The sequence below is a fragment of the Myotis daubentonii genome, chromosome 3 (assembly GCF_963259705.1).
Source record: "Myotis daubentonii chromosome 3, mMyoDau2.1, whole genome shotgun sequence".
NCBI classification, from domain to species: Eukaryota; Metazoa; Chordata; class Mammalia; order Chiroptera; family Vespertilionidae; genus Myotis; species Myotis daubentonii.
In genome coordinates, this window is record NC_081842.1 from 120,197,714 (window position 1) to 120,215,108 (window position 17,395).

The window sequence follows — 17,395 nt, forward strand, 5'->3', positions numbered from 1 at the left end:
GCCAGATTATTATGACCACCCCATCAGTGCTTCATTGGGCCACCTTTTGCCTTCAATACTTCAGTGATTCTGCTTGGCATTGACTTGACGACATGTTGAAAGGTGATGCGAGGAATCTGACATCATGCCTGATGAATAGCGCTGTCCAGTTCTGTGAGATTGATGGTTGTGGAACCAGTTGCCTGATGGCTCTTTTAACTTCGTCCCACAAATGCTCAATTGGATTGAGATCTGGTGATTGTGGGGGCCACCTAAGCAAGGTAAAGTCTCCACTCCTGCACAATATGAGCACCGTGGCATGGCACATTGTCTTGTTGGAAGAAGCCATCTCCATTGGGATAAGCCATCAACATGATAGGATGAACTTGATCAGCAATGATACTTAGGTATGTTGTGCTATTCAGATGTTGTTCCACACAAATTAAAGGGCCCAAATCATACCAGGAAAACATGACCCAAACCATAACACTGCCCCATCAGCTTGAAGGGTTATACTCATGCATGTGGGGTGCATGCTTTCATGCTGTTTCTGCCAAATTCCCACTCTGCCATCTGCATGATGCAACTGGAAACGTGATTCATTAGACCACATGACTTTTTTCCAATGCTCAACTGTCCAATCCTTGTGTTCCTGTGCAAATTGGAGATGTTTTATCTTGGTAACTGCAGACAGCAAAGGTGTTCAAACAGGCCTTCAGCTTCCATATCCCATACCATGCAGTGTACGGCTAATTTGCCTACAAACGTCAGGTGGTCATAATAATCTGGCCACTCAGTGTATATTTACTAGAGGCCCAGTGCCTGAAATTCGTGCATAGGTAGGGTCTGGCTGGCCCCGCCCCTGATGGGGGGCCTCTCGGAGGTGGGGGCGGCTGGAGGGAGGGGCCATGGGTGATTGGCCACAATCCCCATCCCCTGGTTGAACTTCCAGTCAAACTCCTGGTCGAGGGGACAATTTGCATATTAGCCTTTTAATATATAGGATGTGTCTGGATTTTCTTCCTCATATAGTTCAACCAAAACAACAATGCAACACAGTAAATGCAGAAGCAGACACAAAAATCCAATTTTCTTCTGCTAAACCAAAAATTAAACTGATTTGCAAAAATGTAAAACAATGCGCCACTTTTTTCAATAAATTTTTTGTATTGGAAAATATAGGTGTTTTTTTCCATAAAAATATGCTGTTTATGCTGTCATACAATGGGCCCACGGTCTTTTTAATGAATTAATAAGTAAGTCTTTTTAAAATTTATGTTTTAATTTTTAAGATGGTTTAAGTATAGACAGATATAATCTGGGGGATAAAAAGCTCTTTGGACCCCTCGATGATTTCTAAGAATGTAAAGGGAAACCATAAAGTTTGAGATCCGCTGTACGAGATGAACAGCCTAAGATTATGCAAGGAGGTACAGACAAGATAGGGAAAAGGCTCCAAAGCAGGCAGAATGGGACGCAGTCAGGCAAGCCTACGTTCAATCCCAGTTTTATCACCTAATCTGTTTGCGACTCCAAGCAATTAATTTCTCCACGCTTCTGTTTCCTCTTCTACAAAATGAGACCCACACACCCACCTCAGGAAAATCCCTGTAAGGATCACACTACTGAACCTGTACAGTACATCAGGTTATATTACACTGCTGGGAACAATGCTGTTGTCATCAACATGTCTACACAGTAAACACAGTCTCAAGAAATGCTTCCACAAACTCAGGGCAGCAGTAAAATGTAGTAAACCCATCATGCTATCACAAATGGTTAAATAACTTTAGTTTTTCTTTTTTCTTTTCTGTGAGGTAGAAAGTTTAAGTCTCGATAATACAAAGAGATCTTGGGATTCTTCTGCATGGAAGGTAGCCAGTGAGCTTTTTGCTAAAATATTCACTGCTAGGATTAGTGAAGAGACATGGTATGCCTGTGCACTGGGGAAATGAATGCAACATGATTATAGTAATCAGTCATTAGCGAATGTTGTAGTTCTAGTTATTAATAATTATGTATAACAGGATATTATAAAAATTAAGTTATATTGGCTGGGCCACAAATATATCCGTTGTGGGTAACATGCAGCCCACAGGCCGGGAGTTTAGCATGCTTGTCTTACACCATACACAAAAATAAACTCAAAATAGATTAAAGACTTAAATGTAAGCCCTAAAATCACAAAACTCCTAGAATAAAACACAGGTAATAAATTACTTGAAATCGGGGAAACAAAAGCAAGAATAGACAAATGGGACTTCATCAAACTAAAAAGCTTTCTGCAGAGCAAAGAAAATGATCAACATAACAAAAAGACAACCTAGTGAATGGGAGAATATATTTTCAAATACTACAGGGTGTCCCAAAAAATGTATATATACTTTAATAGCTGATAGACCAATTTTTTTAATGAGATGTATTTAATTATTCAAAGTGTGTGTATACATTTTTTGGGACATCTTATATATCCAATAAGGGGTTGATATCCAAAATATATAAGAAACTCATACAATTCAATAAAAAAATACACAATTTGATCAAAAAGTAGGCAGGAGACATGAAGAAACATTTCTACAAAGAAGACATACACAGGGTCAACAGATGTATGAAAAGATGCTCAACATCACTAATCATCATAAAATGCAAATGAAAACCACAGTGAGATATCACGTCACACTTGTCAAAATGTTTATTACATTGCCCTAGACCAGTGGTCGGCAAACTCATTAGTCAACAGAGCCAAATATCAACAGTACAACGACTGAAATTTCTTTTGAGAGCCAAATTTTTTAAACTTAAACTATATAGGTAGGTACATTGTTATTAACTTAATTAGGGTACTTCTAAGGCTTAGGAAGAGCCACACTCAAAGGGCCAGAGAGCCACATGTGGCTCGCGAGCCGCAGTTTGCAGACCACGGGCCTAGGTGGTCCTTGTGCCCTTGCGAGCGATGTCATCACAAGATGGCCGCCATAAGATGGCCGTCACAAGATGGCCATGTGCACAGCAGAAGCGGGGCCAGGCAGCAGCTCTGTGTGGTGAGGCCTAGGGGTCCCGTGGCTCCACATGGCGTGAAGGAGGCCGGTCCCAGCGTCTCCACCACCTCGCGCGGAGAAGGCAGGTCACAGCAGGGGAGGGCAGTTGGGAGTGATCAGGCTGGCAGGCAGAAGCGGTTAGGGGCAAGCAGGCAGGCGAGCAGTTAGGAGCCAGCGGTCCTGGATTGTGAGAGGGATGTCCGACTGCCGGTTTAGGCCCAATCGGGATCGGGCCTAAACCGGCAGTTGGACATCCCGTGAGGAGTCCCAGATTGGAGAGGGTGCAGGCCAGGCTAAGGGACACCCCTCCCATGCACAAATTTTGTGCACCAGGCCTTTAGTTTTAAATAATTTAAACAGGAGAATAAAGCTCCAAAAAAGAGAGACTAATCCATCAGAGTCAAGACTAAACATGAGAAAATACTTGCCTCATTTATGCATTCCCCTAACCTCCTCAAGGCAGGCAATGTCCTAACTTTCATGATGAGGACACTAACACTCTGAGGGGCTAAGCCACCTACCCAAGTCTTAGAGTCACGTGGCAGAGTAGTTCTGGAAGCAAACCTCTTTTTGCAAATAACCAAATTTGTCTAAAATTACATTCCAAGAAAATTTCAGATGAATTATGCTTACAATAAGGATGCACACTGGAGGGAAAATGTACAGAAAGAATCACTTATGAGGTTTTGCAGCATGTATAGGGTGAGGCAAAAGTAGGTTTACAGTTGTTCAGATAGATAATAATGAAGAATAAACTCTGGCCCTGGCCAATGTGTCTAACTGGTTAGGGCGTCAGCCCATGCCCTGAAGGGTCTTGGGTTTGATTCCCAGTCAAGGGCACCCACCTGGACTGCAGGTTCAATCTCCTGGTGAGGGCACACGAGAGAGGCAACCAATCAATATACACCGATGTTTAAAAAAAAAGAAGAAGAAACTGTTTTGCATACTTACAACTGTAAACCTACTTTTGTTCCACCCTCGTATTTCTAACTATTAAAGCACAGTTAAGTTACTTATATTTATCTTATTATTTAGGGACTATGTGAGCATGTTACAGCTCAAATAATGAGCTATACTGATATAGCAGATAGTATCCTTAGTTATTCATTTATATGATTAATTCATTTAATGTCCAAAACATCCCTAAGAAGTAGGTGATCAATATCATCTACCTCATTACAACAGGGGAACTGAGGCACAAAAAAGTAATTGCCCCAAGGGGACATAGTAAGAGGCATACAGGCCTCACACCTAAGCAATGGGGCCCTGAACCCCAATTCTAAAAGCAAATAAATAGTATTAATATCAGCAATTGCTCATTACAACTGAGTTTTTCTGTTAAATGAAAATTCTTACCTCTGGTTTGCTAAGGCTGGATGAAACCAAGGAGCCAGATCCCACGTCCAAATCCCATTGCTTTTTACCATGATTCTCTGGATCCAAGGCAGCAATTCGCCCATCTAAAGTGCTGATAATCACTAATGATCTGTAAGTTTAAAAATTAATGGGAAAAAGTTTAAAAGATATCTAAGATAATGAGCCCCTACTCCACACACTTGAAAGAAAACCAGCCCCTCCCAGGCTTCTACTTGCAGGAGAGAAGCAAGGCCCACCTCCTCATATCACTTACTGTTCTGCCACTACTATCTGCCTTTAGCCTCCAAGACAATTGCACTGTGTCCTTTATCTGTTTACATCACTTATGAAAAGTCTCAAACTACTAGGGAACCCCTCATTCCCACACTGTAATCCCCACATGAAACTCAACATTCTCTGCCCTGTTCTCTTCTATCTTCCCCAATCCTGAAGTCTTCCCTGAATGCTCACTTTCCTTCTTGCTCTAATGAAATCTGGCTTTCTCTGAGAACACTGCTTTGGAAGCAATAACTGTTTTCTCCACACCTTTGACCGCTGCGTCTAGTGATAGGGTAGGTGTATTCCTTGCACCTTGCCACCGTCCCCAGACTACTTTCTTTCTCTCCTCTCTAAAAATCCTCAGGATCAGACTATTCCAACTATTACCCCTCTAGCAATTGTTTACTGACCCTCAGGTCACTAGCCCCATTCCATGAGGATTTCAGGTCCTGGTTTACTGTCACTATTAACAAATTCTTTCAGTTTCATGAACTGTCTACCTTGCCTCAGTCACTCCCAAGTTCAGACGCTTGTCCTTATCATTGCCAAACACAACTTCCTGTCCCAATGAAATTTCAAGCATCCCATCCCGAGCCAACAACCCCTTTCCAGCTCACCTCCTACTTTCCTGACTCTTACAAACCACTGACCGCACCAAACCTACAAACCATATTGATCCTATTACCTACCTTTATTACCATATGCTTTCACTTCTTTCTTACCCAGTTGAAATTCCACAGTCCTTCATTTTAAGCACTTCCTTTCTTACACCTTCAACCGCTATTCCTCTCCTGCATGTCACACTTGACTGGCAGAACTCCAACCCTCATTAAATTTAACTTTTTGCCTTTTTTCATTCTTGCATCTGTGCAGTTGGATGTGCTAAAGAAACACATAACCATGCTGACTGGTCTCACTTTAATTATGATCACCAAACCTCAAAGGGGCTATTACTGATGCTCAACAATCATATGACATTTCCCTAGTCTATCCACTTGCCCACTGTCCTAGGTTGACTATTAAATTTCTCATTTTTCCTCAAATTTCTGACATCTGCTCTTCCAAGCTCATGCATTTCAGGGACTATGCTACCTACTTTTCAGAGAAAAACAGAAATAATCCAATAAGACCGTTTCCCACCATCACATCTATCCATTTATTTGCACCTGGACCCATGTATTCTTCTCCTGTTACTGTGGGAAACAGTCCACACTCCCACACCCCACCACCATTTCCACCTAGGCAAGAGATCTCTCCCTCATGCATACATGAGGACTCACACCTGCAAATCTCTCCTCTTGCCCCCAGATCAATTATTCTCCTCTACCAGACCTTTCCTCTCAGTAGTCCAATCTGCTACGATTTCTACCAACATAAAAACCAATCCAGATTACACATAAACAACCACTCTCCCCCTCTAGCTTCCAATTCATTCCTTGCCCATTTTGGAGCAAATTTTTTGAAAGAATTGTTATATACTCTGACTCCAAATCCAACTATTTCTAATCAAGTTTTTGTCTCTACCACTCCACTGAAAAGGTTTTTGCCGGAGTCACCAATCACCTTCACATTGAAAACCCCGTGGTCAGGTCTCAGTTCACTTGACCTCTGATCAGCTACTTCTCCTGCCCACCATCAAACACACTCTTAGCTCGGTTTCCAGAACACCATATTCTCCTGATTATGACTTGTTTACTGTGTTACTCACTTTATTGCAGTGGTCTAGAACTAAACCCGTAAAATCTCCCAGGTCTGCCTGTATGGCTAGCTCACCTAACTTAGAGGAAGGCAAATACCCCTGATCATAAAAGTCAGGCGGAGTGCCTGTACAAACCAGTAAAGGTTCCAGACCCACAGGATCTTAACAAGTACCCCAGGTGAGTCTCATATTAAGGCCTGTTTGGCAAACATGATTTAGGTGAAAGGACTATTTTCTTAGAGTGAAATTAATATTATTACCTGAATGAAGAAGGCATATTGACCAACTCTGTCAGTAAACTCTCTCTCTCTCACCTAACCTTGCTTTAGTTTCCCAAGGCAGTGTTTGGATGACTGAACAATAAGCACTGTTTTGTCCTCTCCTGAAAGGTCATCAGCGACCTCCTCTCCCAATGGCCAGATCCATTCTCCTAGTAAGATGTGTCCCTGTGGCAGCAGGTGACAATGTGCGGCTCCTCATTCTGGGCATTCCTCTTTCCCTGGATTCCACAGCACCAGCCCCTGCACCCATCCTCACTCGCATTCCTGCTCTCAATCATGAACAAGCAGGCATGGAGTTATAGGTTTCTCCAACGCCCACAGCTTCACCTATTACATGACAGCTCCCACACAGAATTTACAGCTCCTCTCTCTCCCAACCCTGCTTTGGCATTTACATCAACTCTACCTGTTCCCTCACACTCTACATTTAAACAACAATCATGTACTCTTGGTTCTATTACTTTAGCTTCTTCTAAATCTTTCCCTTCTTGTTCATTACCACTGCCCTTGTCCCGGAACAGAGTCTCATTAATCATGAGAATACCTTTAAAAGCCTTTCTGACATATTCTCGTTCCCTTCTGCTCTTCCAACAGTTTTGTTTCCACAAAAGAAACCATGTAAACTTCTGATGCTCCATCTGCCCTTTAAATAAAGTCCACATGCCTAGGTATGGCCCACAGCACTGCCTGCCCCCTCCCCAACCCCCACCCCAACACACACACGTTTCTAACATTTTCAACAAAGTTCCTTTGTTAATTTATTTTGTCTCAAGTCTTAAATGATTTCATTTCCCCAATAAACACCACTTCTAGTGAATTCCCACATCTTTACGGGAAATATATAAGTACCAAACAAAATATTCAAGATTTCTGGAGAGAAGTAGCTAAAATTACTATATTAGGTTTGATATAATTCAGTTCAAAGCAAAGAAACATTGACTTTTAATTTTTTTCCTGGTGATATATATTTTTTAAATTTTATTTTTAGCCCTAGCTGGTTTGGCTCAGTGGATAGAGCGTCAGCCTGCAGACCAAAGGGTCCCAGGTGCAATTCTGGTCAAGGGCACATATCTTGGTTACAGGCTCCTCCCTGCCCTGGGCCCTGCTGGTTAGGGTTCATGCAGGAGGCAACCAGTCACTCTGTTTCTCTCAGATATTGAAAGGTTGCTGGTTCAATTCCTGGTTGCGGCATATGAGCAGGTTGTAGGCTCGATCCTGTGAGGAGCATGCAGGAGGCACTCATATCCACATTTCTCTCTCTTTCTCTCTCCCCAACCCCCACTCTGTAAAAATCAATAAAAATGTTTTTTAAAAAGATAGGAAACATAGAAATAAAACTAGAAAACATAAAAATGGACTAGTCAAAAATTAAGCATACACTGACTGAAATAAAGAATAATACACAGGAATTCAACAGTAGAGGATTTTGAGAATCAAATCAATAATCTGAAATATGAGGAAGCAAAAAACACCCAATCAGAGGAGCAAAAAGAAAAAAGAATCCAAAAATATGAAGACAATATAAGGAGCCTCTGGGAAAAATTCAAGTGTGCCAACATTTGCATTATGGGGGTGCCACAAAGAGAAGAGAGAGAGATACTGAAAACACATCTGAAGAAATAATGACAGAAAACTTCCCCTACCTGGTGAAAGAAATAGACTTACAAGTCTGGGAAGCACAGAGAGTCCCAAACAAGGTGATTCCAAAGAGGCCCACACCTCTTGTTAATTAAAATGCCAAAGATTAAAGACAAAGAGAAAATCTTTAAAGCAGCAAGAGAAAAGCAATTAGTTACCTACAAGGGAGCTCCCATATGATTGTTGGCTGATTTCTCAAAAGAAATTTTGTAGGCCAGAAGGGACTGGCATGAAATATCCTATCCTATCTAATGAAAAAGAAACATGGTAATTAGCCGTACATCCGCTACCCTTCCCATGGGCTAATCAGGGCAATATGCAAATTAACTGCCAGCCAAGATGGCGGCCGGCAGCCAGGCAGCTTGAAGGGAACATGAGGCTTGCTTGCTTCAGTGACGGAGGACTCCAACGTTCCCCACCTGCCTTGCCGGCCTCTGAGCTTGCAGTTTGAAACACTGTTACAAATATAGAAGCTAAACAAAACCCCAGAAACCTGCTTCAGCCAGCCGGGATCTCAGAGCTGGAGTTGAAACAGTGTTTCGATTATAGAACCCAAACAAACCAGATACCTGCTTTCAGAAGCCAGGCCTAAGCTGGAGCCAAGCCTCAGAGCTAAAGCTGGCCCAGAATAAAAAAAAAAAAAGAGAAAAAAAGGAGCAGTTGGGAGCTTCAGTCACCCGCCAGCCTGAAAACAGCTCTCAGCCCCTGACCCAGACTGGCCAGGAACCCCAGTGGGGACCCCCACCCAGAAGGGTGTGTGACCAGCTGAAAACAGCCATCATCCCCTCACCCAGGTTGGCCAGGCACCCCAGTGGGGACCCCCACCCTGGTCCAGGACACCCTTCAGGGCAAACCAGCCGGCCCCCACCCGTGCACCAGGCCTCTATCCTATATAGTAAAAGGGTAATATGCCTCCCAGCACCAGGATCAGCGGAACTGAGAAGCCTTCCGGCACCGGATCAGCGTGACAGGGGGCAGCGCCCAAACCCCCTGATCGCCCTGCAGCTCTGTGTGTGTCAGGGGGCGGGGCCACAACCTCCCTATATGCCCTGCTCTGTTCGTGACAGGGGAAGGCACCCCAACCCACTGATCAGCCCTGCTCTGTGCCTGATAGGGGGGGGCACCCCAACCCCTTGATCATCCTGCGGCTGTGTGTGTGACAGGGTGCAGCGCCCCAACACCCCCCCCCCACGGGCCCTGCTCTGTGTGTGACAGGGTAGAGCCATAACCTCCCCATCGGCCCTGCCCTGAGTGTGACAGTTGCGGCGCCCCAACCCCCTGATAGGCCCTGCCCTGAGTGTGACAGTTGCGGCGCCCCAACCCCCTGATAGGCCCTGCCCTGAGTGTGACAGGGTGCAGCGCCCCAACCCCCTGATCCGCCCTGCTCTGTGTGTGACAGGGGGCGGTGCCCCAACTCCCCTATCGGCCCTACTCTGTGAGTGACAGGGGGCAGCGCCCCAACCCCATGATTGGCTCTGCTCTGTGCATGACGGGGTGGCGCCACAACCTCCCAATCGACCCTGCCTTGAGTGTGACAGGGAGCGGTGCCCCAACCCCCCAATCGGCCCCACCCTGAGCGTGACTGAGGGTGGCATCACAACCTCCCGATCCACCCTGCTCTGTGCATGACAGGGGGCGGCACCCCAACTCCCCAATCAGCCCTGGTCTGAGCCCGACCAGGGGCTGCACCTAGGGATTGGGCCTGCCCTCTGCCACCCAGGAGCAGGCCTAAGCCAGCAAGTTGTTATCTCCCAAGGGGTCCCAGACTGCGAGAGGGCACAGGCCGGGCTGAGGGACCCCCCTCCCTCCCCCGAGTGCACAAATTTTTGTGCACCGGGTCTCTAGTCCTATATAATAAGAGGCTAATATGCAAATTGACTGAACAGCAGAAAGACTGGTCACTATGATGCACACTGACCACCAGGGGGCATACACTCAGTGCAGGAGCTTCCCCCTGGTGGTCAGTGTGCTCCCACTGGGGGAGCGCCACTCAGTCAGAAGTCACACTCATGGCTGGCAAGCGCAGTGGTAGTGGCGGGAGCCTCTCCTGCCTCCGTAGCAGCACTAAGGATGTCTGACTGACAGCTTAGGCCCTAAGCCGTCAGTCAGACATCCCCCAAGGGCTCCCAGACTGTGAGAGGGTGCACGCCGGGCTGAGGGACACCCCCCCCCCGAGTGCACCAATTTCGTGCACCAGGCCTCTGGTTCAAAATAATGAAAAACAAGGACCTACAACTAAGATTAGCCAGCAAAGCTGTAATTTAGAATGCAAGAACAGAAAAGAGCTTCCCAGATGCAAGAAAGCTAAAGGAGTTTATCACCACCAAACCAGTATTACATGATATGTTAAAGGAAAAGGTAAAAAAATATGAACACTGTCAAACCTCAGAGAGAAGGTAGGGGAGGGTGGGGGTAAGGGAGAGAGGTCAACCAAAGGACTTGTATGCATGCATATAAGCATAACCAATGGACACAGACACCAGAGGGGTGAGGGCATGAGCAGGGGAGTAGGGGGGCAAGCAGGAGATAAGGACACATATGTAATACCTTAATCAATAAAAAAGTAAATAAATAAATATGAACAATAAAATGGCTATAAACACATATCTAAAATAACTGAATCTAAAAAAACAAAAACAAAATAAATAAGCAGAACAAAAACAGACTCATAGATACAAAAAACATTTTTACATTTGCCAGATGGGAGGGGGTTGGGAGCTGGGTGAAAAAGATGAGGGGATTAAGAAGTACAAATTGGTTGTTACCAATAGTCATGGGGATTGTAAAGTACAGCAAAGGGAATATAGTCAATAATATTCTAATAACTATGTATGATGTCAGATGAGTGTGAAATTTATTGGGATTATCACTTAGTAAGTTGTATAATGTCTAATCACTGGGCTGTACACCTGAAACTAATATAATAGTGTATGTCAACTATAATTGAAAAATAAAAAATGATTTAAAAATAAACAACATGTTCTCATTCAAAAAAAACTAATACTCACCGGGTTTTACTTCTTAGTCCCCACCTACTAAGTAAATCTTCAAATCAAACTTCCTTTATTTAAACATATCAGAAGACTATCCGTGCCCCAAATGAAAACAAATATAATTACAGCAGCTGACAAAAGACAGGGCACCCTGTGCAAAATGCCTTGGGGTGCAAAGGCTGCTGAGTTCAAATTAAGTAGAGTCCCCTCAATCCTGGCACATATCATATCTAGAGTCCAGATGTCAATTAAACTAAAAAGGCTATTGTAGACAGGAAGGCTTGCCCATTGCCTAAAGCATGTTTATTTTGGCTTACAACTTGCCATGAAAGTTAAGCATAAATTCTTCTTTAAATGTGCATTTATGCCGAAACCGGTTTGGCTCAGTGGATAGAGCGTCGGCCTGCGGACTGAAAGGTCCCAGGTTCGATTCCGGGCAAAGGCATGTACCTGGGTTGCGGGCATATCCCCAGTAGGAGATGTGCAGGAGGCAGCTGATCGATGTTTCTCTCTCATCGATGTTTCTAACTCTCTATCTCTCTCCCTTCCTCTCTGTAAAAAATCAATAAAATATATTTTAAAAAATAAATAAATAAACAAATGTTCATTTTAGTCAATATTAAAAGTCTGGAGTTGAAAAAGTTGCCTTTCGACACTGCATTCTGAGATTCTATTATTCCATGGTCATATTTTTTTTTTTTTTAGAGCATGACTATGAATCTGAAAATCTATCCAATTTCTGTACCACTGATTCATATCAGATCTGTTTGTGAAAGAACAGAGAGAGGAATAAAGAGGAACAAAATCATCTTTCATCTTGCAGAGTATTTTCATGCTATCTCATTAAATTTAAAAAATCAATTTAAAGATGTACAAATTGAAGAAACACCATAGATTACCAAATTTTGTAACTTTTGTTATAGGAGAATTAGAGGCAGAAAAAAAAGAAACAAATACTTTATAAATTAGAGTGATTGTTAAGATAAAACTAGTTCTTGACAACTTCTGAGTTTGTCAGATGTCCTCAACAGGAAGATGCCCATCCCATCCCAAGAACCACCACCAGTAACACTTTGTAAATTGCTATTTCTGTTGGAGTCAGAAAACTGGTAACTCAAATTATGCCAACTTGCATAAAACCTAACAATGAGGTGATTGTCATTTTCTTCCCAACTTTGTGCAATGGACATCCCATTTAAATTTCAAATAAATGTAATATTTAATAAACATACTTTAGCACTGACAAGACTGCTATCAGAAAACTACCTTTATTTTAGCTACTTAAAAAAAAATCGTTTAGCCCTAACCAGTTTGGCTCAGTAGACAGAGTGTCAGCTGTGGACTGAAAGGTCTCAGGTTCGATTCCCGTCAAGGGCATGAACCTTGGTTTCGGGCACATCCCCACAGTGGGAGGTGTGCAGGAGGCAGCTGATCCGATGTTTCTAACCCTCTATCCCTCTCCCTCCCTCTCTGTAAAAAATCAATAAAATATTTTAAAAAATAGTTTAAGTCATTCATTCACATGCTTGAGGTGCAGAGTAAACATTTAGAATGAAGCCAATGAAAATGCCATCAAGAGAAAAAAACACCTGGCCTGGTAGCTCAGTTGGTTAGAGTGTCATGGAGATATGCAAGATTTCAGATTTGATCCCTGGTCAAGGCACATACCAGAATCAACCAATGAATGCCAAGTGGAACAACAAATGAATGTTTCTGTTTCTCTCTCTCTCTCACCCCCTCCCTCCCTCTGTCTCTCTAAAATCAATGGAAGGAAGGGAGGAAGGGACGGAAGGGAGGGAGGGAGGGAGGGAGGGAGGGAGGGAGGGAGGGAAGGAGGGAGGGAGGGAGGGAGAGAGAGAAAGAGAGAAAGAAAGAGAGGAAGGAAGGAAGGAAGGAAGGAAGGAAGGAAGGAAGGAAGGAAAAAAGAAAGAGAAGAGAAGAGAAGAGAAGAGAAGAGAAGAGAAGAGAAGAGAAGAGAAGAGAAGAAAAGAAAAGAAAAGAAAAGAAAAGAAAAGAAAAGAAAAGAAAAGAAAAGAAAAGAAAAGAAAAGAATGAATTAGTGACCCTTATACTTCTTCTTGGGCATCAAGACAACATGCAAAAATGACAATCTTAATTCCCCACCTCCCTCTTTTTAAAAGTTTATAAGCGGCAAAATTCTTCACAGCTGTTTGTAATAAACACTTGGTAAATTCAAATCTTTCTCCTAATCCTCCTTCTTGAAACAAACAGAATATTGGCCTATTATTATGAACTGATATTCTCTCTCTTTTTTTGAGAATTTAGAAAAAAGTTCTATAAACATTGCATACTTACTTCCTGCTGACTCTCAATTTACTTACCCAAAGTTTCTCAAACTTCCCACGTTATCTTGAGCTACCAGGTAGACCCCTGAATCTGGGCCTATGTCTTCCTAGAGAATTATTTGCCAAAAGTCACTTACATTCTGCCAGGCAAAATTCCTCTATTTTCACCTTGTTTCTGAGAAAAGTGAACCTCCTGCTTGCCAAGTAGATCCTCCCCAACTACCTTCACCGCCTCCAATCCTCTTCATCAACCTATGCAAATAGGCTCTCTCGTCTGTGTGTGTAATTAAGATCAGAGGTCCCTGTTCCTAAAATTTGCCTCCTATCAGGTTTAACTGTGAGGGAAGAAGGGGCAGGGAATGAAAAGGGGGAATCCTTAACCTCCCTCTTGCTGAGTACTCTTGCTTTACATAAACTCTTTAAGTGCACTCATCACCAAATCCCTCGTTCTTCTCGGTCCTTACTCTATACCACCAACCTAGCCAGTGGTAGCTGTCTCCTTTGCTTTCATGTCTTTAAAATATAAGGCATTTCCTGAGGATTTATCATGAGCCTCATTTTCTCATAGCTTCAACTATTTATCCTGACTGCTCTCCAACTTCAGTCACTCATTTCCACCTGCCTACCAAATATCTCCCTCTAGACCAGTAGTTCTCAACCTTCCTAATGCCGCGACCCTTTAATACAGTTCCTCATGTTGTGGCGACCCCCAACCATAAAATTATTTTTGTTGCTACTTCATAACTGTAATTTTGCTAATGTTATGAATTGTAATGTAAATATCTGATATGCAGGATGTATTTTCATTGTTACAAACTGAACATAATTAAAGAATAGTGGTTAATCACAAAAACAATATGTAATTATATATGTTTTCCAATGGTCTTAGGCAACCCCTGTGAAAGGGTCGCGACCCACAGGTTGAGAACCGCTGCTCTAGACTCTAGAGCAGTGGTTCCCAAACTTATTTGGCCTACCACCCCCTTTCCAGAAAAAATATTACTCAGCCCCCCCTGGAAATTAATTTTTTTTAATTTTAATAGCAATTAAACAGAAAGATATATGTATTAATGGTTCTACCTTTTTCGTAAAATATAGTAAAGAAAGGTGTAAATTAGAAACATTGAAGTTTGAAATTATGAAACTATTTATTGAACTCAGAATAGAAAGGTAATACAAAAAAAGTTAAAACAAATGCACCTGTGGCCATCACAGCCCCCCTGGATCGCTGCAGCGCCCACCAGGGGGCGGAAGCGCCCACTTTGGGAATCACTGCTCTAGAGTCTCTAGAGTCCTGCCTGGACCTACAAGTCACCATGTCCATCACCAAACCCCTTCTCTTTTCTTCCCTGCTCCCCTAAAATCCTCTCACTTTCTGGCCACCCACCCCTAAAATCCTCTCACTTTCTGGCCACCCAGTCTCAGTCTTTGGATGGGAGTACCAAGGTAGGTAGAACTGAATCATTTGCTAGGAACCAAGATTCTACCTCAAACATCTGTTCTACATCCACTTAACAGCAAACCTCTCCTCTGAACTGTTACAACACTGTCCTTGTGGTATCCTCACCTCAAGCTTTCAGTACATGGTATTGCTGGAGAAATATTTCTTAAGCACAAACTTTAATCAGGACTGGCACTTGAGATACTTCACACATCACTTATCCAACTGTAATGTGCATGCGAAGCACACTGTAATCTTGTTAAAACACAGATACTTCCTCAGTGGGTCTGAGAGGTGTCTGATTCCGGACTTCTAACACACTTCCTACTGTACTGCTAGTGTGAAGCTAGATCTATACAATATGGCCCCAGCTATTTTTCTAGTCTCATTTTTTTCTCCACCTTGCCCAGCACTCCCATATGTCTGTCTAATCACTCACCTACACATAGGTCTCACACAAAGATGTATATGAATAAAAAATTTTCTAGCCCAGCCGATGTGGGGTGTGGCTCGGTAGTTGAGCACTGACCTATGAACCAGGAGGTCACAGTTCGATTTCAGGTCAGGGGCACATGCCCAGGTTTCAGGCTAGATCCCCAGTGGGGGGCATGCGGGAGGCAGCAGATCGATGATTTTCTCTCATCCACTGATGTTTCTGTCTCTCCCTTTTCCTTCCTCTCTGAAATCAATAAAAAATATATTTTTAAAAAAGTTTCCCTAAATGTATTTTCCAGCTTTTGTGCCTCTTGCTGTTTCCTCAAATCCCATGTCTGCCCCTCACAATTCTAACCACTTTTTAGGAACCACCTCATTCTGCCTCAGCTTTTGCTTATCTTCTCATCTACCTCACCGCCTATACTCAACCTCCTGAAAACCACAAAAACCTCCAGACACTGGTGGCACTTAATTTGCTCTGCTTCTGCTCTATGTCATGGGTCATCTCACATAATCCTAGCGGCGAGACTCTACACTCCTCCAGGAGGGCTGGATCTGCCCATCCTCTGGAACCCCAGAGCATTGTGCGGGCCTTTGTAAGTACCCACAAGTACCTGCTGCAGTGGATTTGTAATCTAAGAAAAATGAAACATATTAATTCATAGAATTTACTTTGAGCAGGCACTTCAGAAGTTTCAAGATAAAACTCTTCCAGGAAAGTTAATTAATTAGCAAAGCCTATGAAAATTGTCAAACATTTGCTATTTAAAAAAAAAAATCTACATATAAACATTCAAGTGGTGAGACTTTAATTACTTATCCTATTTATAGTTTGCAGGTACATAGATCAAGGTTCCAATAATTAACTGAAAATTAAACCTATTTGTTATGATCTAGTAATCAGTATGTTATAAACCTACAATACTTTGTGACCTACAATTGTAGCCGTCCCTGGTTTAATTTACCTAACACTGCTTTTATCATCCCATTTGCTAAATGGGACATCACTTTCTCTCCAGGTGTGTTCAGACAGCTGTCTGCAAAATACTTTACCATTATAATGCCTCACATTTGTGTCCAGTCTTGGAAAAGAGCTTTAAAACATGTGTCTTTAAGTATCATTTTTAAGGAGGTTAACCAGCTCAACCAAGACAGCCCTATATTAAATGTTTATATGGTAAATTCTCTACATATCAAAACTGCCAAAATTCAAGAACCTACCCATAGCTCTTAAACTTTGTCTAGTGTGTTCAAAAATTGTCTGGTTTGCTTGTTAAATTTGCAGATTCGAGGTTCTGACCCAGAAAAAGACTGACTCCGTGGCTCTGGGGTGGAGTTTACTAGCATCCCCAGGCATTCTGATGCAGGTTTCCCCAGATCTCAATCTGAGAAGCACTGACATTACCCCTGCTCCGGGGCGCGACAGGGTTCTGTTTAAAAGGGAATGTGGAGCCCTGCTGGCACAGCTCAGTGGTGAGCGTGGCCCTATAAACCGGGAGGTCACGGGTTCGACCCCCAGTAAGGGCATATGCGCGGTGGTGGGCTCCATCCCCAGTGTGGGCATACGGAGACAGCCGAGCAGTGATTCTCTCTCATCATTGATGTTTCTATCTCTCTCTCCTACTACCTTCCTCTCTGAAATCAATAAAATATATATTTTTTAAAAAAAATAAAAACAGGAATGTAGAAATCTCTCCGTAAAGTCCTCTCCCAAAACAGCTGTCACACCAGCACAGATAACTGGTGATTCACGAAAGAAAGAAAAGAGGGTGGGCTGGGGTGAGGGCTGAAAGTTCCTTGGAGTAAAATAAAAGCCCAAAACAATCGAGGGAAAGGAACGTTTCTTTCCCATCTCTGCGCTCTTCCGAGATCATCCTAAGACACCTGCCAGGACCGACGGGAAGGCGGCCCGCGCTCGCCCAGCCGCCGCCAGTTCTCCGCCAGCGAGAG

General features: G+C 43.2%; 1 protein-coding gene across 8 annotated transcripts in view; it reads right to left on the reverse strand.

Annotated features, from left to right (window-relative positions):
* The window catches only part of EIF2AK3 (eukaryotic translation initiation factor 2 alpha kinase 3), a 121,520-nt gene that overhangs the window by 103,461 nt on the left and 664 nt on the right, over nt 1–17,395 (reverse strand). For 7 of the 8 annotated variants that reach the window (XM_059688383.1, XM_059688380.1, XM_059688382.1 and 4 more), the window contains exon 2: nt 4,374–4,503. The exons of the other annotated variant lie outside the window; for it this stretch is intronic. Coding sequence is in view for 6 of the 7 variants with exons in the window: in XM_059688380.1 (XP_059544363.1) it covers nt 4,374–4,503 (130 nt within the window). In the remaining variant the exon portion in view is untranslated. The remainder of the gene's footprint in view (nt 1–4,373; nt 4,504–17,395) is intronic. 8 annotated transcript variants of the gene reach the window in all.